The sequence below is a fragment of the Pituophis catenifer genome, unplaced genomic scaffold (assembly GCF_029215685.1).
Source record: "Pituophis catenifer annectens isolate HBS135680 unplaced genomic scaffold, rPitCat1.0.hap2 SCAF_4, whole genome shotgun sequence".
NCBI lineage: Eukaryota > Metazoa > Chordata > Lepidosauria > Squamata > Colubridae > Pituophis > Pituophis catenifer.
Genome location: NW_027256884.1, coordinates 95,016,880 through 95,041,377, shown reverse-complemented (window position 1 = coordinate 95,041,377; position 24,498 = coordinate 95,016,880). Strand labels below are relative to the sequence as shown.

At 37.3% G+C, this 24,498-nt stretch overlaps 1 protein-coding gene across 1 annotated transcript in view; it reads left to right on the top strand.

Moving 5' to 3' along the window:
• CD96 (CD96 molecule) overlaps window positions 1-23,109 on the top strand; it is a 39,990-nt gene extending 16,881 nt beyond the window's left edge. Inside the window, exons 6-14 of the mRNA XM_070943897.1 lie at window positions 6,970-7,060; window positions 7,515-7,697; window positions 9,082-9,156; window positions 10,979-11,053; window positions 11,593-11,667; window positions 13,390-13,485; window positions 18,983-19,069; window positions 21,451-21,574; window positions 22,992-23,109. Coding sequence (XP_070799998.1) covers window positions 6,970-7,060; window positions 7,515-7,697; window positions 9,082-9,156; window positions 10,979-11,053; window positions 11,593-11,667; window positions 13,390-13,485; window positions 18,983-19,069; window positions 21,451-21,574; window positions 22,992-23,109 — 924 coding nt within the window. The remainder of the gene's footprint in view (window positions 1-6,969; window positions 7,061-7,514; window positions 7,698-9,081; window positions 9,157-10,978; window positions 11,054-11,592; window positions 11,668-13,389; window positions 13,486-18,982; window positions 19,070-21,450; window positions 21,575-22,991) is intronic.
• Window positions 23,110-24,498: the final 1,389 nt, after the last annotated feature.

Below are 24,498 nucleotides of genomic sequence, written 5' to 3'. Positions count from 1 at the left end.
CTCAGCTTCTGCCAACCTAGCAGTTCGAAAGCATGTAAAAAATGCAAGTAGAAAAATAGGGACCACCTTTGGTGGGAAGGTAACAGTGTTCCGTGTGCCTTTGGCATTTAGTCATGCCGACCAAATGACCATGGAGACATCTTCGGACAGTGCTGGCTCTTCAGCTTTGAAACGGAGATGAGCACCACCCTCTAGAGTCGGGAACGACTAGCACATATGTGCGAGGGGAACCTTTAGTATCCAATGAAAGTTTGTTATTCTTTTCTCACTCTCTTCTTAACCATTGTCTTTGTTGCAATATTTTCAGGATCAGACTCAATAATAATAATAAGAATTAGAGGTTTAAATATATTTCTCTTTAATTATAACAGGCATTCTATATTCACTGAATATTCACAGATAGAAGCAAGGAAAATGGTGAAGGTGGCTCCTTATATATACAAGGGGTGGAGCCAAGAATGGGAGTGGTGAATTATGAATACATTAGGAACCAAAGAATAAGTTAACCCCCGATGTCCCATATATACATTATTTACACATTAGGAAATAAGGCATTTACATCTCACAAATCCCCCTCTAAATGCCGGTTCGCTATACAACACCAATTACATTCAGATTCAGGACAATATAAGACATATAATTTTGATGTTAAATATTTGTGCTGTTTAGAAGGTAAAGGCTTCGTCAATATGTCAGCTAATTGTTCAGAGGTATCACAATGCACTGCTTTGATAAATCCATCTTGAGACAATTGTCTCACATGCTTAAATTTTATATCTATATGCCTGGACCTTTGTCCAATGGCATCGGATCTGGATATTTCAATGGCTGCTTTATTATCTTCATGCATAACAAAAGGCAAAGCAGGTTTTTTCCAAACATCTGAAATCAAATCATTAAACCATACAAGGTTATTTGCAGCTTTGGACAAACAAACATATTCCGCTTCTGTGGTCGAAGTGGCTACCAGTTCTTGTTTACCAGTGTACCAGTAAACTGGACAGTCATTTAATAGAAAAATATAACCAGAAGTGCTCTTTCTGCATGATATATCTCCAGCCCAATCCGTATCTGCGTAACATGTAAGTTTTGGTTCTTTATCATTACTAGGTTCTAATACTAAGCAAAAGTCTAATGTACTTTTCAGGTATCTTAGAATTCTTTTGACTGCTTCCCAATGATACATTGTTGGTTTGCTAACATATCTTGACAATAAGTTGAGTGGTAATGCAATATCTGGCCTGGTCCAATTAGATATATAAAGAAGTGAACCTATGACTGATCTATAAAATGTATTATCCTTGAATTCAGGGGAAGATTCATCAGTGTTTCTAAGGAAATCAGTTTGCATAGGAGTGTCACAGGGTTTGGCATTGTTTAAGTTGCATTTGTTCAGAAGTTCAATGATTTTATCTTTCTGAGTAAGTTTGAATCCCCTTCTAGTTTTGTTAATTTGTACACCAAGGTATTTGTTTACTTTACCTAGAGATTTCAACGAGAAATGTTCGTTTAGCTTATTTACAAAGGTTTCTCTTCTCTCCTTGTGTTTTCCTATATATAAAATATCGTCTACATAAATTAATACAAATTCAATATGATCATCACTCTTTTTTACAAAAAAACAGTTATCAGCAGTGGTAGCGTTGAAATCCATGGTCTTAAGTACTTTTACCAAGCAATCGTACCATCTTTTGCCAGATTGCTTTAATCCGTATAGACTCTTGTTCAATAGCCAAATTTCATTCTTGTTAGTGTATTGACTGTGTGGTGCTCTTACATATATTTCCTTATCTAGTTTTGCGTGTAAATACGCAGTCTGTATGTCATATTGAAATACATCAAGATTGAGTGCAGATGCCACTACTAGAGCTGTTTTAACACTCTCTGTTCTCACTGTGGGGGAGTATGTGTCAGTGTAGTCCTCCGGATATTTTTGTGCATAACCTTGTGCAACCAATCTAGCTTTGTATAGAGTATTGCCTCCTTCTAGATTCTTAATTTTATAAATCCACCTGGTACCTATAATCGTTTTATCTTTAGGTGCAATCGCAGGTGTAAACACATTTAATCCTTGCAAACTTTCCATCTCTTTTTTCATAGCTAGTTCCCATTTTTCCTTTTCTTCACGAGGGAGTTTTAATACTTCCTCATATGTATTAGGTGTCATTTGTTCACCATCCATATGCATTATGTAATCTCTGTATTTATTTGGTACTTGATTTCTATTGTTTCTAATAGCTCTTTCGGGTTTGCTATGGTTATCATGCAAATATCTTGCTTCCTTTTTTGTTAATGTGTCTGTCTTTATTTTGTGCTGACTATTTGTCCAAGTTTTGGTTTTGTTTTTATTTTTGTTGATATTTTGATTTTCTATTGTCCCTTCCTCACAAGATTTTGTATCTTTGCATTTATTTGGAAATATTTCATTAAGATGTAATTTAGACCAATTGGCCTGTTCATGGAACACAGCTGTTCTGGAGACTATAAATTTGTTATTATTATCAATGAATCTGTACCCTTTGGTGCCAGTTTCATATCCCATAAATCTTAATCTTCTGGATACGTTTTCTCCCTTTCTTCTCAACTGCTTAGGTATGTGTACGTCTGCAGTGACTCCAAATATGTGCATGTGCGCTAATTTGGGTTTCCTATTATACATCACCTCATATGGTGTTTTATTCACAATACTGGACCAGGTTCTATTTTGAGTGTAATTTGAATAATGTAAGGCCTCTGACCAAAATTGTTTGCCTAAACCAGCATCCTCTAATGTGCACCTAATCATGGTTTGTAGTGTGGAATTCTTTCTCTCTGCAATCCCGTTTTGGAACGCAGAAAATGGACTAGACGTGAAATGTAGCATTCCTCTATCCTTTAACCATTGGGAGAATTCTTTAGACATGAATTCACATCCCCTATCTGTCATAATTTGTTTTATTCTGATATTATGTTGTGTTTCTATGCGTTTGTAGAATTCCTTAAATTTCTGAAAGGTTTCATCCTTGTGTTTTAATGTGTAAACAAAACCATAGCGACTGTAATCGTCTACTATTGTTAGGAAGTAACGTTTTCTATAAGTGATTGATGGAGTTAATGGACCAACTAGGTCCATATGTACTAAGTCAAAAATTTTGTTAGTTGATCTGTTGGATTTTTTTGGTCTGGGACTAGTTTTTAGTTTAGTGGATTTACATACTGAGCATTCCAAATAATTTTCACAATTTTTTATTTTGACACCTTCTGCGTGCTCAGTCATTTTTTGTACTACAGGAAAACTTGCATGTCCTAACTTCCTATGCAAGATGTGAGCACACTCATCATGAATTGGTTTACCTATTCTTGGTTTCTTCTCATTGTGTGTATTTGCGTGATCATGAGATATTTTACATTCATCATTGTCACTGTTACTAACATTTTCATCATCTGCCTCAATACAATCTTCCATATTTGAATCAATGTTATGTAAACATCTTTCTTTTGTTATTAGATAGGGTAGGCCTCCTTTAATCATCACAGTGCCTACATTTGTTTTGTCCTTCTCTAAAGTTGCTTTCCCCTTTGAGAAAACTATATTGATGTCAGAATCTCTGCTTAGTTTTATGGCACTTAGTATGTTATGAGGTATTTCTGGAATTAACAATACCCCCTCTATTTTTCCTAGGCCAGGCAAGGTCACATTTCCTCTGCCTAATACTTGAACCTTTTCTTGATTAGCTACCTTTATTACAAATTTATCTTCTGTAAATGAAGACAATATATTTTCGTTATTAGTGGTGTGGTTGGTTGCCCCAGAATCAATAAGCCAATTATTGTTCTCATTTTGTTGTGTTTTAGTGCTGTCTTGTTTATTTAGTCCATTCAGTGAACCAGATTTTCTCTCTTTTGAATTTTCTCTACCCCCTCTACTATCTCTGTAATTTGGTGGGCTTCTATATTTATGTCTATCTGTGGAAGACTGTCTATAATTGTATTTGCTCCTATATTCTGACCTATGTCTCTCCTTTGAGATTTTGGGACAGTCTCTTCTATTGTGTTCCCTGGATCCACAATTATGGCATTTAAAAGCTTCATTATATTTTTCTTGGAAAGCTACCTTCCTAAAAGATTTGTGTTCTGTGTGATTGCTGGAACGATTTTTTCTTGAATTGTCTTCTGCTATCAATTTGTTAGATAGATTTTCTATGGATAAATATCCTAGATTGATGGTGTCTAAGTGTGACATAAAATTATCCCATGATGAATCAAGTGAATTGATAATAACACTTTTCATTGTTTGATCTGAAATTACTTCCCCCCTCAAATGCAGTTCAGCTCTTATTTTGTTTAGAGATATCAAATGCTCACTTATGGAAACCCCTGGTTTTACTCTGGAAGAAAAGAAATCCTTAGACATTCTTGTAGTGGTAGCTACACTATCGCTGTGAAACAGATTAAACATGCATTGAATTATTTCTGAAACAGTTAGGTTTGGTTTGATGCTATGATACATTGCAGGAGACACACTAGATATTGTTAGGTAAAATGCTCTATGGTGTAAACAATCTATTTTTAAAGTCCAAGGTCTTCTTGGGGGACTGGTGATAAAAAACAGCAGGTTTTCTTTCATAAAGGCAACCTGGAGTTGCTGATACCACTCTTGCAAATTAATGCCATCAATTCTAAGTTTTGGAAAATCGCTAGGTAAGTCCCCAGTATTATTATCCCCACTACTTACAACGGAGGGTAGTCCATGGTCTCGTAAGTGTTGAAAGTCACAGGATGGAGTGGGTATTCTGTGCATTAGTCTGAGTGGTTTTTCTTCATCATAATGTCTTCTGTAGTTCTCTGAATGCATCTGCGCATGTGCATAGCTTGTATTTCTGTTGAAGCCGCCATAGGGAGCCTCTGTCGCTGCAGTTTCTTCGTAAGGTTCCTCCTCCGACGATTCGGTCTCCATCTCTACCTTGATCTTCTTGCCGATGGCTGATGCTTGCCTCTTTTCGCCAAAGCCGCTCCGCTTGAAGCTCTCCACCTCTGGAACCGTCTGCGGTGTGGGAAAAAACCTGCAGGGTCCTCTGGGCTCAGGTGTCGTCATCCTTTCTGCACGAATTGAACTGGATATGTTCTGGTTTGTCCTTTTGCTTGCTTGTCTTTTTACTTTTAGGTCATTGACTTCCGTTGATTTTTTCGTCATTTTTAAATTTGGATCAGAAGTTTTAAATAGTTGTTTCTTGATCGCTTCTACTTTCAGTTTAATAGATGTTTCTTCTGTGTCCGTGTTTGATCTTTCTGAAGAATAAAGATTTTCTTTACTATTTTTTGTACTGTTTGATTCTTTTCGCGCCAGAGATTTTGAATGGTGTATCGTGATTGGCTCTGCTTTGCTTATCTCAGTGGCCGGTTGAAGACAAGATGGCTGCCATTCGAAATTTTGAGCGGGATCTCTGTTCTTTCTTCTCGTTATTTTCTCTTTTATAGATGGGTTGCTCACCGTTTTTGTTTCTTTGAATTCGGCTGTCTCGATGCTATTTTCTCTCGCTGCTTCGTTTTCTTTCAAGAAGTTTTGAAGGTTCGCGATGAGATCGTAGTCATCCTTTTGTATTTTTATTATTCTCAGTATCTCTGATCTGAGATCGTTGCTTTCTATTTCTTTCTTATACATGTTTATTTTATTGAGTCAATTAACCATCCTCTGCTACCAGATTGTTGCAATATTTTCAGGATCAGACTCAATAATAATAATAAGAATTAGAGGTTTAAATATATTTCTCTTTAATTATAACAGGCATTCTATATTCACTGAATATTCACAGATAGAAGCAAGGAAAATGGTGAAGGTGGCTCCTTATATATACAAGGGGTGGAGCCAAGAATGGGAGTGGTGAATTATGAATACATTAGGAACCAAAGAATAAGTTAACCCCCGATGTCCCATATATACATTATTTACACATTAGGAAATAAGGCATTTACATCTCACAGTCTTCATGAAGAACCTCAGTATCTAAGAAGATAAATGCAATTGTTTATATAGTCAACAGGGTGTGAAATGTGGTTTTAAATTATGTAAAACTAATGGAAGTATTTTGTGCTCCAATAACTATATTTTGTACCTCAGATATCTCAACAAAATATTGTGCAGATTTAGTAAGCGTGTCTATTACAGTGACAGTTTCCTTGATATTTCACCTTTAAACAGTAACATCTTACTTGACAAAGAATGAGACTTTTGTGATTTTAAACTCTGTCAACAGGAGCAAAACCACATGGTAGACAGAACCACAGTGATGTTTTTAATTTCCTTCCTGTTAGGTTCTATTTAAATATGGTATTTATGTGGCTTGGTTATACATCCAATGCTGCATGGTATATAGTCAAGAGGATTATGGAACAGGTGTTCAGATTTAATATCTGCAAATTTTTGTGTCATTCTAACTAGTTGTACTCTTCTTTTCATTATTATATATTTATGTACATCTGAAAACCTTGTACACAATCATTAATCATTACAGCAGAATAGATTGTGGTGAATAAACTTCAGAAGGGAAATAGAGGTGGAAGTAACCAGATGGATGCGAATGAACAGGATAATAATATTCTAGCTTTCCAAATTTGCTGGGATCACAAACTACTTTTCATTGATATAAGCAAGTCCAAGTCTTGGATATAAACAATTTAACCATTATAATAAAAGCTATTATGCGATGGTTAAAAAATATTCTTTAAAAATCCTTAAAATAATAAAACAGCTCAAAATCCAATAAAGTGGGAAGCCCCTCCCCCCAAAAAAATCAAACAGTAGTTATAAGTACCCCAAATTAACCGAAGTAGTGTGACCATGAAGCCGGTTCAAAGATTTCTTTATCAGGCGAATTAACCCAAATAATTAAGCTTAAGACAAAGGTGAAAGCAGAGAAGGAATACAGAGTATTCCTTCTATTATACTATTTGTTTGAACTGCTGATTCGATTTCTGTTTATTTTTACTCAGGCACACTTCAAATGTGTGATAAAGAAGGCATATCCAAAGCCAAAACTTATATGGTACATGGGTGGAAAGATTCTGAATGAAAAATCTGAAGGTAATGCAAAATAAATGTTCTAACTGGCGCGGCTAGTATAAAACAAATGCCCAACTATTAAATGTAGATGTCGATTTCTTCAGGAATAGTGTGGGAAATTGTAATCCTTCTATCGGTTATCTCTTCCAATCAGTGTGGTTATTGGAGAGGGCAGGGAATATTGTAATATAAAAGCTTTTGAAAAGCTGCAGTTTCCATACTTCTTTTTTTAGAACATAGCAATTTTTTATTTGGGGGGGGGATTATAAATTTCCAAATATTTCTTATCTTTGGGTGCCATTGCTGCATACTCCCTGCTTGTTAAGGCATTTTACAAATAAAAATATTATATTATCTTGATTATGTAATTAAACATTTTACAGCTTGTTTTCAGGAACTTATTTACTTAATTATTGCTAGAGGAAGGAACATAAGGGAAAACCTGTTCTTTCTATCATTTTTTTTCCTTCCAAAGGCTTATTAATTGAAAATAAAAATATAAACCGGGTAGGAAGTTTTTATGAGAAGACATCATTCTTGTCAATATGGAATGTAACTCATTCATCCATTAATGAGGCCTTCAAATGCATGTCTGCATACCACCTCACTAGAAATGACAGATGGAAATTTTCGTCTAAAGAAATACTTATTCCTCATGGTAAGTCACTTTGAGAATTTAGGGGCCATTTATAATCTGAGTAGTGTCTCATGTATATATGTTCAGTCAAACACACTTATGGCAGTGTGAACTCTGCAGAACAAATAAAAATGCATGCTTTCATAGAAAGTATACTACATGTGTTTCATCCCATTAAGGGAATTGTTGCATATTCAGCAGCTACATTGTTCTTTAATTGAATTGGCAACTATGTGAAGCTGAATTTGAAGGACGTTTTAATTCTAGAGACCAAGAGTTTTCTGGAATTTATTTTGCGGTTACTAGCAATCTCAGTCATGCACTTTAAGCCATTGCTCATAGATATTATTTCATCCCAACATATTGTGCAAAAACTAAAGGTTGAATAGTCTCAATATGTGCTATGTTCGATGATTGCAAACGCAGTTGAGGAATTCACTTGAACATAAGAAAACTTCAAGTTCGATAATCACAAAATTTTTCCCCAGGTTCCCTAACCTCCATATTTATAGCTGGAAATCTAACGGGGGAATGATTAAGTAATTGGCTTGACTCTAAATACACCTCTTTATGTAATCCAGGGGTTTATAAATCAGGTTCTCTTAATTGCATGGATAGCTGTAGCTACTGTACATTATAGCTTTTCTTCAGGTCTCCATCTGAATGCAAACAGATTGGGAAGAAAGAGCAGATGTGCTATTGTGCATTTTCTTTTTTTCCAACCCTTTTGAACTTTCCATGAGTTCAACTGAAGATCTGAATAGGTCATTTTTATGAATCTAGTGCATTATAAATTTCCTTGCTCACCTGGTGGATTTCAAAGAAGGCAAAGGGAGCAGTTGTCCCATTAGACAATTTTTAAAGACTGCCCAAATGGCTTTTACTTATAAATCAGTCTGACTTCAAATTAGGTTCTGATGTACAATTTCTTTAATTGCCCTTCTCTTGTTTGTATACAGCTAAAGATAAATTTAACCAAATGCAGTTGTTTTATCTGTATCTCAGGTGTTGGGCACTGGTCAAATGGTACTTGGTATCGATTTAAAAATATATGTAATATTTTTAATATTTTGTCCTAGTACGTTACACTACTCTGTATAATATAGTGTTTCCCTAAAAGCCATCATGCTTTTCTGATTTTTATTGCCATAGTTTAAAAATTCATAATATATCTGAGTTTCCTTGAACATTAAGTAATAATGCATTTCTTCAATTCTACTTTTATTTCATTATCTATCAGTAGGAACACTATATTTAAAATGAAAACTTATGATTTGTGATACTTTATTGGTTTCTATTATTTTATTTACTTAAAACATTTATATAGCTACCCATTTTATAACCAACAATATCATGATGCTGTTGTTAAGGATTATCCACTCTCTGAACTGGTTATTTTAAACAGGATTTCAGAATACATCATTGGCATATTCAGAATTCATTAGTCACATTACTGCCACTTCAGATTCACCCACAGAAAGTAAGTAGCTGTTTATTGATTTCTATGAAATATTATCTGTTCTTTAAACATTTGACAAAATAATGGTATAAATGTCAACGTTAAAATAAAATACAGTTATGAAAAGTGTTTCAACAATTACAAGTATTATGTTACTTTATTTTATTTAAAAAATAGAAAGCAAAAGTTGTGATATCTTTATTGGAAAAACATGTAGAATATATCTATATATTTGCCTCCTGTCTATATGGCAAATATACATATGTTTACAAATATACAAAACATAGGCACATATGTTACTACTTGCATCATTAAAATATTGATGTAAAGTCATGTGTATGTCATTGTTTTGGCAGTTTAAAGAATTTCCAAAGTTCATTTATTGCAGTTTTTTAAAGCTCTTTTATTTTATCCACTGTATTTCAAGCCATGGTTATTTTAATCAGGGTTACAGACTACACTTTCTGAAGCCTCAGGAGTAACGCTCGTACCAGATTCCTCTACAGAAAGTAAGTCCATTATACGAATAAGAATAAGAAGAATAAGAATAATTTTATTTCTATACCGCCCTTCTCCCAAAGGACTCAGGGCGGTGTACAGCCTATTAAAAGCACAAGACAAACATCAATTAAAATAATTTAAAATTATTGAATAATTCGGCTCAATTTAAAACCCCAGAAATTTAAAACACCCAATTTAAAATTATTATGTTGATAGCCTGGCCTGGCGGAACAACAGGGTCTTGAGTGCACAGCGAAATACCCGGAGGTCGGAGATCTTAATTATAAATATTATTTTTCTTTTTCTCCAACATACATCCACAATAAAAATTCAGTCACACATGAAACTTTTTGTCTCAACACTTCTACGGTTCATTTATTCATTTTTTGTTAGCTTTATTGCTTCAGGGAAAAGTATCTAACTCTTTACTATTTATGGTGAAAGCTCCCAAAAATGCATAAAGAATGGGGCAATCTTTATATTGGTGGAGTCTGTTAGACAAACCCTTATCTCACATAGGTCCTGTTCTCCAGGACTTGCATATAAGAGAAGGCAGGTACAACAATCATCTGCCATCATTAGGGCCAGGGGTGAAATCCAGCAGGTTCTGACAGGTTCTAGAGAACCGGTAGCGGAAATTTTGAGCAGTTCGGAGAACCGGCAGCGGAAATTTTGAGTAATTCAGAGAACCAGTAAATACCACCTCTGGCTGGCCCCAGAGTGGGGTGGAAATGGAAATTTTGCAATATCCTTCCCCCAGGAGTGGGGAGGGAATGGGGATTTTGCAGTATCCTTCCCTTGCCATGCCCACCAAGCCATGCTCACCAAGCCACATCACGCCCACAAAGTCACGCCCACAAAACCGGTAGTAAAAAAAATTGGATTTCACCACTGCCTATGGCTCAAACTTTCTTGTAGGGCAATCACTACTTATCATAATTTAATTCAGTGGATTACGAAGACAAAGCTACAGAACAACCTCCTCCATCTTGTATTTTTAAAGGATCTTAATTAACCTTTATTAGAAACTGATAATGGGCATCAGTAAGATTCAAAACATACTTTTAACTGTGGCTATTAAAATAAAATGTATAGAATATTATTATTTTTATTTAGTTTAGATTTATTAACATCTTTTTCTCATCCTGCATGTGCAAAATGTTACGTACATGGATTGGATTTGATAAGAACCATATACTGTAGATTTCAAATCCAATTAAGCATAGTGGATAATCAAGAAGTTGAAAAAATAGTTTTATATAATTTCATACTATATTCTCCTGGTAGAATCAAGCTAACAAAACATTGAACAAGGAATTTAAAGACAATTTGTCTTCTACAGAACACTTGCATTCTACTAAAATGCTACGAAGTGATACTACTACAAAGTTATTCAGTGAATCCACAGTACCCCAAAGTAAGTGATGAACACTTCCTAAATTATTTATATTTGGTGTAGAAAATAGAAACATAATAGATTTCAATAATTGTAGCTGACTTATCAAGGATTTTATTTTTAAAAAATCAGCTTTATATACTTTCACCACACCAAGAGCTGCCATGGTGCATTGGTTAGAATGCAGTATTGCAGGCTAATTCTGCTAACTGCCAACAGTTCGATTTTCACCAGCTCAAGGTTGACTCAGCTTCTATCCTTCCAAGGTCGGTAAAATGAGGATCCAGATTCTTGGGGGCAATATGCTGACTCTGTAAACTGCATAGAGAAGGCCATAAAGCACTGTGAAAGGTTACCGTATATAAGTCGAAGTGGTATTACTATTGCTATATGTGAAAGTTATTAGGAGAGACTTTCTGAATAATGTGAAGTTCTTGTGTTTTCTTTAAAGTACTGAATATAAAGTCTGCAATTTAGTTTTACTTCTCCTAGTGGCAATAGTCAATAAAACTGAATATTCATATTGAACAGGGAATTTAAGGGCAATTTGTCTTCTACAGAAATCTTGCATTCTACCAAATCTCTGCAAAGTAGTACTACTACTATGTTTCTCCGTGACTCCACAGTACCACAAAGTAAGTTATAACACTTTCTAAATTATTTGTATTTAGTGTGGGGAAGATAGTGCCATATTTATTTCAAATCAAAGGAATAATTATGGGTTAGAACATGCAGAAGTAGAAATATCATTTTATATAATTTCATATTATTCAATAGTTATTATGAACCACAGTGGCATAGTGGTTAGAGTGCAGTACTACAGGCTACTTCTGCTGTCTGCCAGCTGCCTGCAATTTGGCAGTTTAAATCTCACCATGCGAAAGGTTGACTTAGCCTTCCATTCTTCCGAGGTAGGTAAAATGAGGACCCAGATTATTGGGGGCAATATGCTGACTCTGTGAACCGCTTAGAGAGGGCTGCAAAGCAATGTGAAGAGGTATATAAGTTTAAGTGTTATTGCTATTACTATTAGGGAAATCTTTCCAGAAAATAGGAAATGTTTATTTATTATTTATTTATTTATTTTATTAAATTTTTATACCGCCCTTCTCCTACTGGACTCAGGGCAGTGAACAGCCAAAAATAAAAACATCATATACAAAATTTAAATTTTTAAAAAAAGAATTAGACAAATTTTGGCCCAATTAAATTTAAAACACCCCAACTAAAATCAATTTACAATTAAAAATATCTAAAAATATCTAAGGGGGGGGGTTACGCCAGCCCAGCTTGATGAAATAAAAAAGTTTTAAGGGCACGGCGAAAAGCACGGAGATCTGGTATCTTACGTATCTCCGGGGGCAGGTCGTTCCAGAGGGCAGGTGCTGCCACAGAGAAGGCCCTCCCCCTGGGGGTCGCCAGCCAACATTGTCTGGCCAACAGCACCCTGTACGCTCCCTCTCTGTGGGAGCATACAGGCCGGTGGGAGGCTATCGGTGGCAGAAGGCGGTCCCGTAAGTACTCAGGCCCTAAGCCATGGAGCGTTTTAAAGGTGGTGACCAACACCTTGAAGCGCATCCGGAAGACCACCGGGAGCCAATGCAGCTCACGCAGGAGGGGTGTCACATGGGAGCGCCCCATCGCTCCCATAATCCCCCTGCGGCCGCATTCTGCACCAGTTGGAGCCTCCGGGCGCTCCTCAAGGGGAGCCCCATGTAGAGAGCATTACAGTAGTCCAGGCAGGAAGTGACGAGTGCCTGAGTGACTGTGCGTAAGGAGTCCCGATCCAGAAAGGGACGCAACTGGCGAATCAGGCGAACCTGATAAAAAGCCCTCCTGGCCTCGGCCGTCATATGCTCTTCTAAAGACAGCCATGTGTCCAGGAAGACGCCCAAGTTGCGAGCCCTCTCCGTGGGGGCCAGTAATTCACCCCCAATAGCCAGCGATGGCACCAGCTGGCTATATCGGGACGCCGGAAGCCACAGCCACTCGGTCTTGGAAGGGTTGAGTCGGAGCCTGTTTCTCCCCATCCAGACCTGCACGGTCTCTAGGCACCGGGATAGCACTTCAAGGGCATCATTGGGATGGCCTGGGGTGGAGATGTATAGCTGAGTATCATCAGCGTACTGATGGAACTCCACTCCAAAACCACAGATGATCTCGCCCAGCGGCTTCACATAAATGTTGAACAGGAGGGGTGTTAGATTTGTTCCTTTAGTATTCCATTTATAACGTGAAATTTCTATTATCCAAATGGAGTCTACATTTTAGTTTTACCTCTGCTGGTAGCGTCTAACTAACAAAGCACTGAATCATCACATTGTACAAGGAATTTAAAGACAATATGTCTTCTACAGAATCCTTGCATTCTATGCAACCCCGGCAAAATGATACTATTATTACGTTGTTCGGTGAGACCACGGTACCTCAAAGTGACTCCACAATACCACAAAGTAAGTTATAAACATTTTTAAAATTATTTGTATTCAATGTGGGAAAAGCAGAACCATATTTATTTCAAATCCTAGGCATAATCATAGTTTAGCTACATAAAAAGTAGAAATATCCACTTTATATAGGAAAGTTATTCTCATTAGAAAACCTTTCCAAATAATATGGAGTGTTAGATTTATTTCTTTAGAGGTTCCCTTTATAGTATTTCCTGCAAATGAAGGGTCCACTTTTTTTTATATCAACCAAGTATTGATCTATTGATTGCAACAGGAATTGGCCAACTGGCAGTTACCCAAGGCTAACATTATGGGCTAAGAGAGTGTGACTGACCCAAAGTTATCCAGCTGGTTTTCATGACAATGGCAGGATTAGAACTCATGGTCTCCTAATTTATAGCCAGGTGCCTTAATCACTAGGTCAGGGGTGGGCAAATGTGACAGCTTGGCTGTCTCAGGAATTCTGGGAGTTGAAGTCCACAGGTTGCACTAAGTCCACCCCTGCACTAGGCCAACTGGCTATGATATTGTATTTACAGTTCCCACTCAATGTATTCTTTAGCATCCATAATAAAAGGTATGTAGCAATATGGTTAAATATCAGGATATTGGATTAACAAGATAATGTTCTCAAATTATCAAAGCAATTTGTTTTTTCTTAAATTAATATAGTTTTTGAACCTGGATTACATATTGGGCTGCCTGATAGGCTACATAACATGGAAGAATCTAATGCTAATGCTAAATTATATATTGGAGTCTAGAAATTCCATAAATACATTTGACTGGATAGCAACAAAAGTATCCAATCTATAATTTATTTTTATTTTGTTTAGTTTGTCAAACATGTACAAGATAACAGGTATAAGTATAAACATGGATATGAACACAGGAAATGGATACAAATAAATGGGGACATTAGGACAGGGACAGTAGGCACACTAGTGCACTTATGCACACCCCTTACAGACCTCTTAGGAATGGTATGAGGTTAACAGTAGACAGTTTAAGGTTAAAGTTATGGGGGTTTGAGGATGTAACAACAGAGTCAGGTAGTGCATTCCAGGCATTGACCACTCTGTTGCTGAAGTCGTATTTTCTGCAATCAAGTTTGGAGTGGTTTACCTTGAGTTTGTATCTATTGTGTGCTCGTGTATTATTGTGGTTGAAGCTGAAGTAGTCATTGACAGGTAGGATGTTATAGCAGATAATTTTGTGTAGTACGCCTAGATCAGACCATAAGCGGCATAGTTCTAGATTGCCCAAGCCCAAAATTTCAAGCCTGGTGGCATAAGGTATTTTGTTGTGAGTGGAGGAGTGAAGTACTCTTCTCGTGAAATACCTCTGGACTCGCTCAATTGTATTAATGTCCGATATACAGTGAGAATTCTAGACAGACAAGCTGTATTCAAGAATTATCAAGCAACAAAGTCAGTTTAAAGATAGTTGGTTCTTGATATCCATCATCATCAGCATCAGCATCAGCATCATCAACAACAACAACAACAATAATATGGGTTGCGCTACTTGGAACATGATATATTTTAAGAAGATACTTGGTTGATACCTAGGACGTTGGCAGCAACCCATATCAACCATTAGCACCAGTCACTCGTATTTATGACACATTTTTAAATGATCAGTTGACTGAGTTTCATGTTTAACAAATAAAAGAGATCATCATCATCATCATCATCATTCCTTGTTTCGTCACAGCATCAGGGAAGTCGAGAGACAAAACTGCCTTTTCTTCCCAGTGCTAAATCTTTATCGACCATGGCATACAGATATATTTCCTTTGATAATCTGATTTTTATTGCTGCTAAGAAACGTTCTTCTTGAGAAAAGTATACGCAGTGACCTGAGGTTTCATGCCTGCTGCCCACAATTACAATCCTCTTAATGTGATCATTTCCCATGTCTAACATCTTTAAAGGGCTGCTGCTTGTTTATGCTGGAGAGGTTTACTTGATTTATAAGCTGTGAAAAGGTATTCCCTGTGGCAAGTCATTCTCTTTTCACATGCATAACACACACACAAATAGAATCAAGCAAAGTAATATTGATTACTCATTTTCAAACTGCTTTCGACATATATTTCTGAATCTTAAACTTGTAGGAGGTAGCTCAAGGTTCTTGTGTGAATTTCTGGTAGGGATCCTACTCTTACCACAGGACTGTCCATCTTGAATTAGTGTAAAGAAATTACATTAGTGCCACTGCCTCCTGGAGCAAAAGGCAGAAGTTCCATGTTTAGAAGATAAATAATTATTTCACTTTGGAAGGGTGGTATAGAAGGCTCAATGTGGGTAATGTAAATTGTGTGTGCTTCTTATCCTCTGTAAACCCTGGAATTAAGGGTTAGGAATAAAAATAAAATATATTTCAGTACAGAAAAAAGATTTTGGTTTTAACAAAAACTATTTAATTTATTCTAGCAAAATATATATACTTCCCAATTATTATACTACTATGTATCTGCTGAAAGACGACTATCATAGTTGAAGGTTTTAATGAAAATACCATGGGTTAACCTGAAGAATATCTCAGGTTCAACGTCTGGCATCTCCTGATAACAAAAGAAAAAATCCTGCTGAAAAGCTAATGTCCATTGAAGGCTCACAGTTCTTGAATTTTATGGCAATTAAATTGGATAAGGTTAGTTAGGTGATATAAAAGACTTTTCAATAGTGATATATCTGTGATGATGTTTTCTATATGCAACTGATGATGTGAAGTTGTTGCAGTTGTTAACTAGCTCTTGCAGTTGTTAACTAGCTCTTAAATACAGCTACTAGACCTGGGTGAAATCCAGACAACCTTTAGATCATATCAAAAAGGTAGACTGATCTTTGTCTCTTTGCTGCCATCTAATGATCACAGGATTTTTACAGCCCAGATCTAATAACGTACTACAACCCAAATATATTTTTTTTTCTCTGATTCCCACATTTGTGCTTGAGCAGAGGTTATCTTAATTTATTTCCAGTCTTGTTTAAGTAAAGTCTAAGGGGGTAAATATCCTTTCTAATAAATATCACTCTATTTAAACTCTTATGAGCTAACACCATTATCCTGACTAAGGGCTGAAGAATAACAGGATAACAACCCATCAAAATGCTGCCACTATGACTCGCTTCCAGGTTAACTCCATGTCATCACAACATAGTGGACGCTGTGAAAGTATTAACAACTTTATAAACTAGAATATATTGTCTACATTTTAATTATATGTAAAATTAGGTTCCTTAAGTCAGGATAGATAATTTGGAATAGCTAATGAAAGAGAGAGAGAAAGAGAAATGGAGGGAGGGAGGGGGGAGAATCAGATTGGGTCTGTGGAACGTCATGAAGCTATTTTGTGAACGATCAATAACATATTGAGACACAAAAATGCACCTAATCCGTCTTGCTTGACTTGGGAAGGCTAAGTAGGATTGGTTCTGGAAAAGAAACCATACAACTAATTTCTTCCAGAAATTTTGAAAGAAAGCAATTTTGCAAACCCCTTAGGGTTTATTATCAAGCAAACAACACAGACCTATCCATTAAATCAGCTAAGGTATGGTTGACTTGAAGAAGAGTTTGTCTTCCACTTTTATCTGTATAGCTGCCTTTTCAGATTTCCAATAAAAACACCAGAGGAAACTGATGATACATTCTTCATAGAAAGAACAAAGACCTCCTAACTAAAACTTAAGAATTGAAATAAACTATAACTGAGAATCTAGAACAGGGGTCCTCAAACTTTTTAAACAGGGGGCTGATTCACAGTCCCTCAGACTGTTGGGGGGGACTGGGTGAGTGGGCGTAGCTAGGTGGTCATATTACTGGGTGGGTATGGCTAGGTGGTCATGTGATTGGATGGGCATGGCCAATTTAACAGTCCATTTTTTTGCCTTTCTCCTTCCTAAGATCCTGTTTAAATTGTTTTCAAAGACTTTTAATTTAAAGAAGTACTTTAAAAGCCCAGAGCTGCTTTTCAAGGCTGCAACCCCCCTCCCCTATTCAAACACCAGCCCTGGTTCACATGGCTGTGAAAAAGACTTCTAATTTAAAGCAGTACTTTACAAGCCCAGAGCTGCTTTTCAAGGCTGCACTGGCGAGATCACCCCTCAGCTGGCCTTCCAGCTGGCTCGCTGGAACATAAGGCCCATGGCAAGGGGCGGGGCTTAATCACACCAGTCCGCGGGCTGGATACTTTCCATTGGCGGGCCATATCCAGCCTCCTGGGCCATAGTTTGACGATGCCTGATCTAAAACAATACAAAGACAACTAAATAACATTGCCTGAATTGAAGCTTATTCCAAAGAAACTGCTAGTACAGGTATTAAAAGATGCCAATGCTGTAATATTAGATACAAGTTCCAGCAAGAAAGAAACCAAGTAATTTGTCATTGCACTGATTCCTCCGTCAACAATAGTGAACAATTCATGCTATAGCTATCATATCTCCTTTACATGGACAATCTGAAGCTGTGTGGGAAATCACCACCTGAAATAGTATTGCTATTCCACACTGTGTGTGTGTTTGTGTTTGTTTGTTTGTTTGTTTGTTTGTTTGTTTGTTTGTGTGTGTGTGTGTGTGTGTATTGGAATGGAATTTGAACTGGACAAATATGCTACCCTATCAAAATGAGGGGGGGGTAAATAATGAAAATTTGAAGGAATCAAGATCCTTATGGAAATATCATTAAGAGTCTGAATGAAGATGGTTGCTCCAAATACGTGGGCATCTTTCAAGGAGACAACGTCAAGCACACTGAAGTCAAAAGGAAGGATCAGAGGTAAATATGTCATGAAAATAAAAAAGATCTTAAGCCCAAATTCAGTGGAGGAAATACCTGAATAAGAAGACCAGAGAGTAATGACAATAAATTGAATCATGCCAGTCATCCATGCAGTGATGTTGACAGACTCTACTTATCAAGGAAAATAGTTGGAAGTGGAATATTGCAATAAAATGGAAAACTAACATGCTCTGGGACTTTAGAGTTCCAACAGACAAGCACCTGCTATGTGATAAACCTCAGACTAAACAATTATCAGTAAGAAAGACAAAATAGTTTGGATAGTGGAATTGACAGTACCTGGAGGCAGCAAAATAGAAGAGAACAAATTGGCGAAAAATCGCAAAATACAAAGATTGCATATCGAAGTAAAACGATTGTAGAATAAGAAAACAAAACAAAATCAGCATTGACAAAATCATCATCAATCAATTGCAAAAGGCAGCTTTACTTGCAACAGCTTACCTCCTGCAATAGTGTATGTAACAACAAAAAACAAAACTGCCTATCTTAGGTCTTTAGGAAGGATTCGGTAGATGAATAAAAATGACAGATTCTGTCTAAACATCTGACTGATTGTGCAATCAACTGTAATATCCCATCTTTTATTATGGTTGATTGCAGCCAGATGTATAGTAATCATTTTTACTATAATGATACTGGTAAACTGGCTAAAATCCTAAAGAATATGTGCTTATCTGTTTTTAAGGAAACCTGTCCATCAGAAGAGTGACTGAAGTAGCCACCATGAATAGCTCTGTTAATTCATATACTGTAAAAAATGACCTTAATACTGGTAAGTTATTGCTTCAATTGTAAAGGAGTCTCCATGAAAAGAGGAGCAGGGCAAAAAGGTTGCTGCAACTGGTTTTGGCAAGCTTGTTCTACAGCCGAGGTCTTCCAACTTGGCAGCTTTAAGACTGGACTTCAACTCCCAGAATTCTCCAGCCAGAGAATTCTGGGAGTTGAAGTCCACAAGTCTTAACGCTGCCAAGTTTGAAGACCTCTGCTCTCTACAGGGAGGGAGCTGAGGGAAGGGAGGTGATGAATATTAATCAATTTCCTCACAATTTCTATGTCATAATCAAGATTGGAAAGATTTATTTCATAGGAGCTCTGACATGTATCACCCTACCTGTATCTGCCACTAAAGAATGAAAAGCTGAAGATGTGGTTGTCCATATTCTGAACAGAATTATTGAGAGAATTTATGGTTGCTGGGGAAGCCGATGTGTTAATCCTTGTTAAGATCATTGCAAGATGTCTGGCTTTGCTTATATAGCAGTATAGATTTTAGACACTTCCATGCTTGGAAATCATTTTCACATCTAAGCCAATGACTCAGTCTTTTAAGAAGGGAGGAAGATAGATGGGCTGTACTTCCAGAAATTAGTTTAGTTTAGTTTAGTTTATTTGATTTATATACCGCCCTACTCCCGAAGGACTCAGGGCGGTGAACAACCACAAGATAAAAACACATAAATACAAAATTTAAAAACAGAATAAAACCGAATTAAACAATTTGGCCGAAGACAGATTTAAAACACCCCAATACATTAAGAACAAATTAAAATTTGCGTATTAAAAAGGGAAAAAGGGAAAAATTAGGCCAGGCCAGTCTGATGGAATAAAAAGGTCTTGAAAGCGCCGTGGAAGGTGCGTAGATCCGGGATCCGTTGTATCTCCAGGGGGAGCTCATTCCAGATAGTAGGTGCCCCCACAGAGAAGGCTCTCCCCCTGGGGGCCGCCAGTCGACATTGTTTGGCTGACGGCACCCGGAGGAGCCCCTCTCTATGAGAGCGTACGGGCTGGTGGGAGGCTACTGGTGGCAGCAGGCGGTCCCGTAGATAACCAGGTCCTAAGCCATGGAGCGCTCTAAAGGTGGTAACCAAGACCTTGAAGCGCACACAGAAGACCACCGGGAGCCAGTGCAGTTTGCACAAGAGAGGTGTTACATGGGAACGCCATGTCGCTCCCATAACCACCCGCGCAGCCGCACTCTGTGCCAGTTGGAGCCTCCAGGTGCTCCTCAAGGGGAGCCCCATGTAGAGAGTGTTGCAGTAGTCCAGGCAGGAAGTGATGAGGGCATGAGTGACCGTGTGTAAGGAGTCCCTTATTTCAAAAGCTGCACGAATCACATACAAATTGTCCTCATTTGGTGACTGCCTCATTTAGCGACCATTCAGTTGTAATGGTTATGAAAAGGTAACTTTACGACTAATCCTCACATTAATGTGAGGTCAGTAGGAGATCAGTTGCAGGTCAGTAGGAAAGAAAAAGAAAGCTGAAGCAAGGTCATAAGCACTGTCATGGTTTCACTTGTGACTGCTTCTCTTACCAACAAAGTTGTCTAATTGTGGTTGCTAAACAAGGACTACCTGTATAAATTTATGCTCTGATTAGGATGAGGGCAAATTCTAAGTGCCTTTTGGTTTCTAATTTATCTTATATCAGTATCTAACTCCTATTGTTGCTTAAGTTGCAAATGCCAACGTGTTATGGTATAATTCTTGCCCCTATAAATGCCATCCAATGCCACACAGCGTTGCAAAACTACAAATAAAAGGGTTTTTTTTAAAATATCATGTCTCCTACCACTGACGTAGCATAAGCCACAATATATTATTGTAAGAGATATGAAGTGCAATAGGATAACAAGTTGGAAACTAGATCATGTGTTATGTTAGTAAGCTGGACATTAACAGTACCTGGATAAGGCACTAGTTTAAAACTCTTACCCAATTGTTCCAACGAGTCAACCCAACAGATATATAGTTGTATCCCGTTTTTACATTTGTAGGTATTTTATAGGTATTTCATTTTTAAAGCTGTTGTGAACAAGGCTGGTGGTGAAATGTCCTTTTACTGCTGACAATGTGTGTGGTCTTCTTGGTCGTGAAAGACTGCAACCAACACAGAGAGCACAAGGCGGGTTGCATGGCATCCTGCCAACTCTCGCAACATCCAGGGCCTGTCTCACAATATCTGCCACTAAGATGGCTCCTGGATCCTGTCTCATGTTGACACCACATAGTCAACTGCTTTGAATAATTTGTTTCCATGTGATAGTCAAAAAAACCCAAAACCCACTCATAATTTAGAAATGTAGAAAGAATAACCATTCAAAGCTTGCTTGTGGTTTTCGTCATAATAATTTTGGTACTGTGCCCTTTCCAGGTTCTGCAATGCTTCCAAAAGACAGCGCATTTCCCTGGCCAGGAATTGTGACTTTTCTGCTTCTCTTCTGCACATGCTTAATCATTTGTGGGATCAGAAAATGGTGTCAGCATCAAAAAGAAATGTAAGTACACTGTATGCCCTCTCCAAATCGTGACTTCATTTTGTGTATCATTGTGAAATTACTCCCATACAAAACAGCGAAATTAATTGCAAAAAGATTTCTTTATATTTAGAATGAAAGAAATTCAACAGCCTTTTTTGCATTTTTAGAAAAATTATTAATAAGATATAACAAAGAGTTACTATGACAACAAAATATGGCAGTGATTGCCCACTAAAAATCCTACATTCAGTACCTTATAGTCATTTAAATAAATAAAAAACACAGAATAAGGTCCATATAATATTAATTATCAGCATGAGAGTAAACATTATTGAAATCTGGTTCATATTAAACTATATTCTCATCTTTAAAGAACGGCATATCTATAATATTTAAAAATTATGTATGTCAGGGCAACTGAACATACCACTGTGATTTCATTATCACAAATCAACCTGGTGGCTTTGTTTATGCATTGATTTGGTATTTGTGAGAGAAAAATTCCCTCACAGTTGCTGTGATTATTAATGGCCTTTGGCTTAGACAATTAAATAAGCCAATCAGAGAGTAGCTCCTGGCTTTGAATTTCCCGGGCTTTTCTATGCCCTCCCCTAACTGCCACTGCAATAGTATAAAAGGAGATGTTTGCCAGCAGACATTCTCTTCGGGATCAGAGGCAGAGCTGAAGTCACTAAAGCCTCTTCCTTCTGAGGAAGAAAAGCCCGAACTCCAATCGTGTAGAGCGATTGCACCAGAGAGCTGACAGGACACTTTTTAAAAAAAAAAAATGATTTATATGCCGCCCTTCTCTGAAGACTCAGGGCGGCTTACAATGCGTTAAGCAATAGCCTTCATACTTTTGTATATTTTATACAAAGTCAGTTTATTGCCCCCACAATCTGGGTCCTCATTTTACCTACCTTAGAAAGGATGGAAGGCTGAGTCAACCTTGAGCCTGGTGAGACTTGAACTTGTAGTAATTGTAGGCAGCTGATGTTAATAACAGTGCTTTAGTCTGCTGTGCTACCAGGGCTCTTAAGAAAGAGAATGACATCTAATATTCTTTTTGAATAGACCTTGTTTTATTTTATGTAAATAAAAACAGTTTAGTGTAAACTGCTTGTGAGGCTCATTTGTTTTAGTAGATTGTAAAAGAGATAAGGTTACGGTCCATCGAGGCCCCCTCCATCACAGTATTACTCAAAAGAGCAAAAAGAAATGCAAGTATTTTAGCAATACTACTGATTTTAATAGTTCACCTTTCATCGAAAAGGTATATTAGGTCCCTGCTTCAATGTAAATTAGTGGACCTATTTTTATGCCTAATTATGTTTTCATGGTGTTGATTTGCTTCTTAATTGTATCTAACTATTCTGATTGCTTATTGTGTATGTTCATTTGCTGCACATTTTAAACAGGATTATTTTCATTGTAGTATGAATAAACCTCCGTCTTTCAAGCCACCTCCTCCACCAGTTAAGTATTCCTCCATCCAAGTCTATAATGAAATTTACTCATCTGGTGATGAATTGGAAAATCTGAAATCGGCCTGAAAATCTATAATGATCCAGCATCAAATGGCATGCTTATACTGTATGGCTTTTATAATAAATGGCAAGCATTCACCGGTAGTGACGCACATTCCCATTTGGACTGCTTAATGTTGTATTTGTGCTAAAGTGTATGACATTTAGCACAGTCACAAACCCAGATTGCTTTTGTAATTGGCACATAATGAAATCAAACATATGGCAAATGAGAGCTAGTGAGCTTTTCCCGGGGAACGTTGAGTCTGTATTCAATATACAAATGTAATTCATTTGTTTGTTTGAAAGACTATGAATGCATGAACTATATGTATGATATTGATAATCTCAACTATGTTTCTTTACATCTTATAGCTTACACATTTGCTAGAGTGGAGATGCTCATAAGAGTTATCTGTTTTTTCCAGACAGTAGCCTAAAATGAGAAAGCCACATTACTGTATATCAGGGGTTTTCAAACTTTTTAAACAGGGGGCCGATTCACAGTCCCTCAGACTGTTGCGGGGGGGGGGAGGCAGACTGGCTGGGTGGGCATGGCTAGGTGGTCATGTGATTGGGTGGGCGTGGCCAAATTAGCAATCCATTTTTTTGCCTTTCTCCTTCCTAAGATCCTGTTTAAATTGTTTTCAAAGACTTTTAATTTAAAGAAGTACTTTACAAGCCCAGAGCTGCTTTTCATGGCTGCACCTCCCCTCCCCTATTCAAACACCGGCCCTGGTTCACATGGCTATGAAAAAAACTTTTAATTTAAAGCAGTACTTTACAACCCCAGAGCTGCTTTTCAAGGCTGCACTGGCGAGATCACCCCTCAGCTGACCCTCAGCTGGCCTTCCAGGTGGCTCGCTAGAAGATAAGGCCCATGGCAAGGGGCGGGGCTTAATCACACCATTCCGTGGGCTGGATACTTTGTATTGGCAGGCTGCATCCAGCCCGCGGGCCGTAGTTCGAGGATGCCTGCTGTATATGAATAGAAAGCATAAATAATAAATTAGGCACAAATGCAAAGATTCCATTAGGGAATTCATTTCCACTAGCTGTAAGGTCAAATAAATGGATTTACATAAAACTGAGAATGAAAGACACAAACTGCAATAAAAGAGAATATGGGTATCTCAGAATTGAACTGTGGTGTCCTTGGTGCTCTTTGAGGCTGATTATTTGCTTGCAGATGTTTCATTTGGTAACTTCATCACTTCAAGTAATCCTCAATTTACAACAATTCATTTAGTGGCCATTCAAAGTTACAACAGCATTGAAAAAAGTAACTTATGACTATTTTTCACATGATCGTTGCAGCTTCCCCTTAGTCATGTGATCAAAATTCAGATGCTTAGCAACTGACTCATATTTATGACAGTGGCAGTGTCCCAGGGTCATTCAATTCTGCAACTTTCT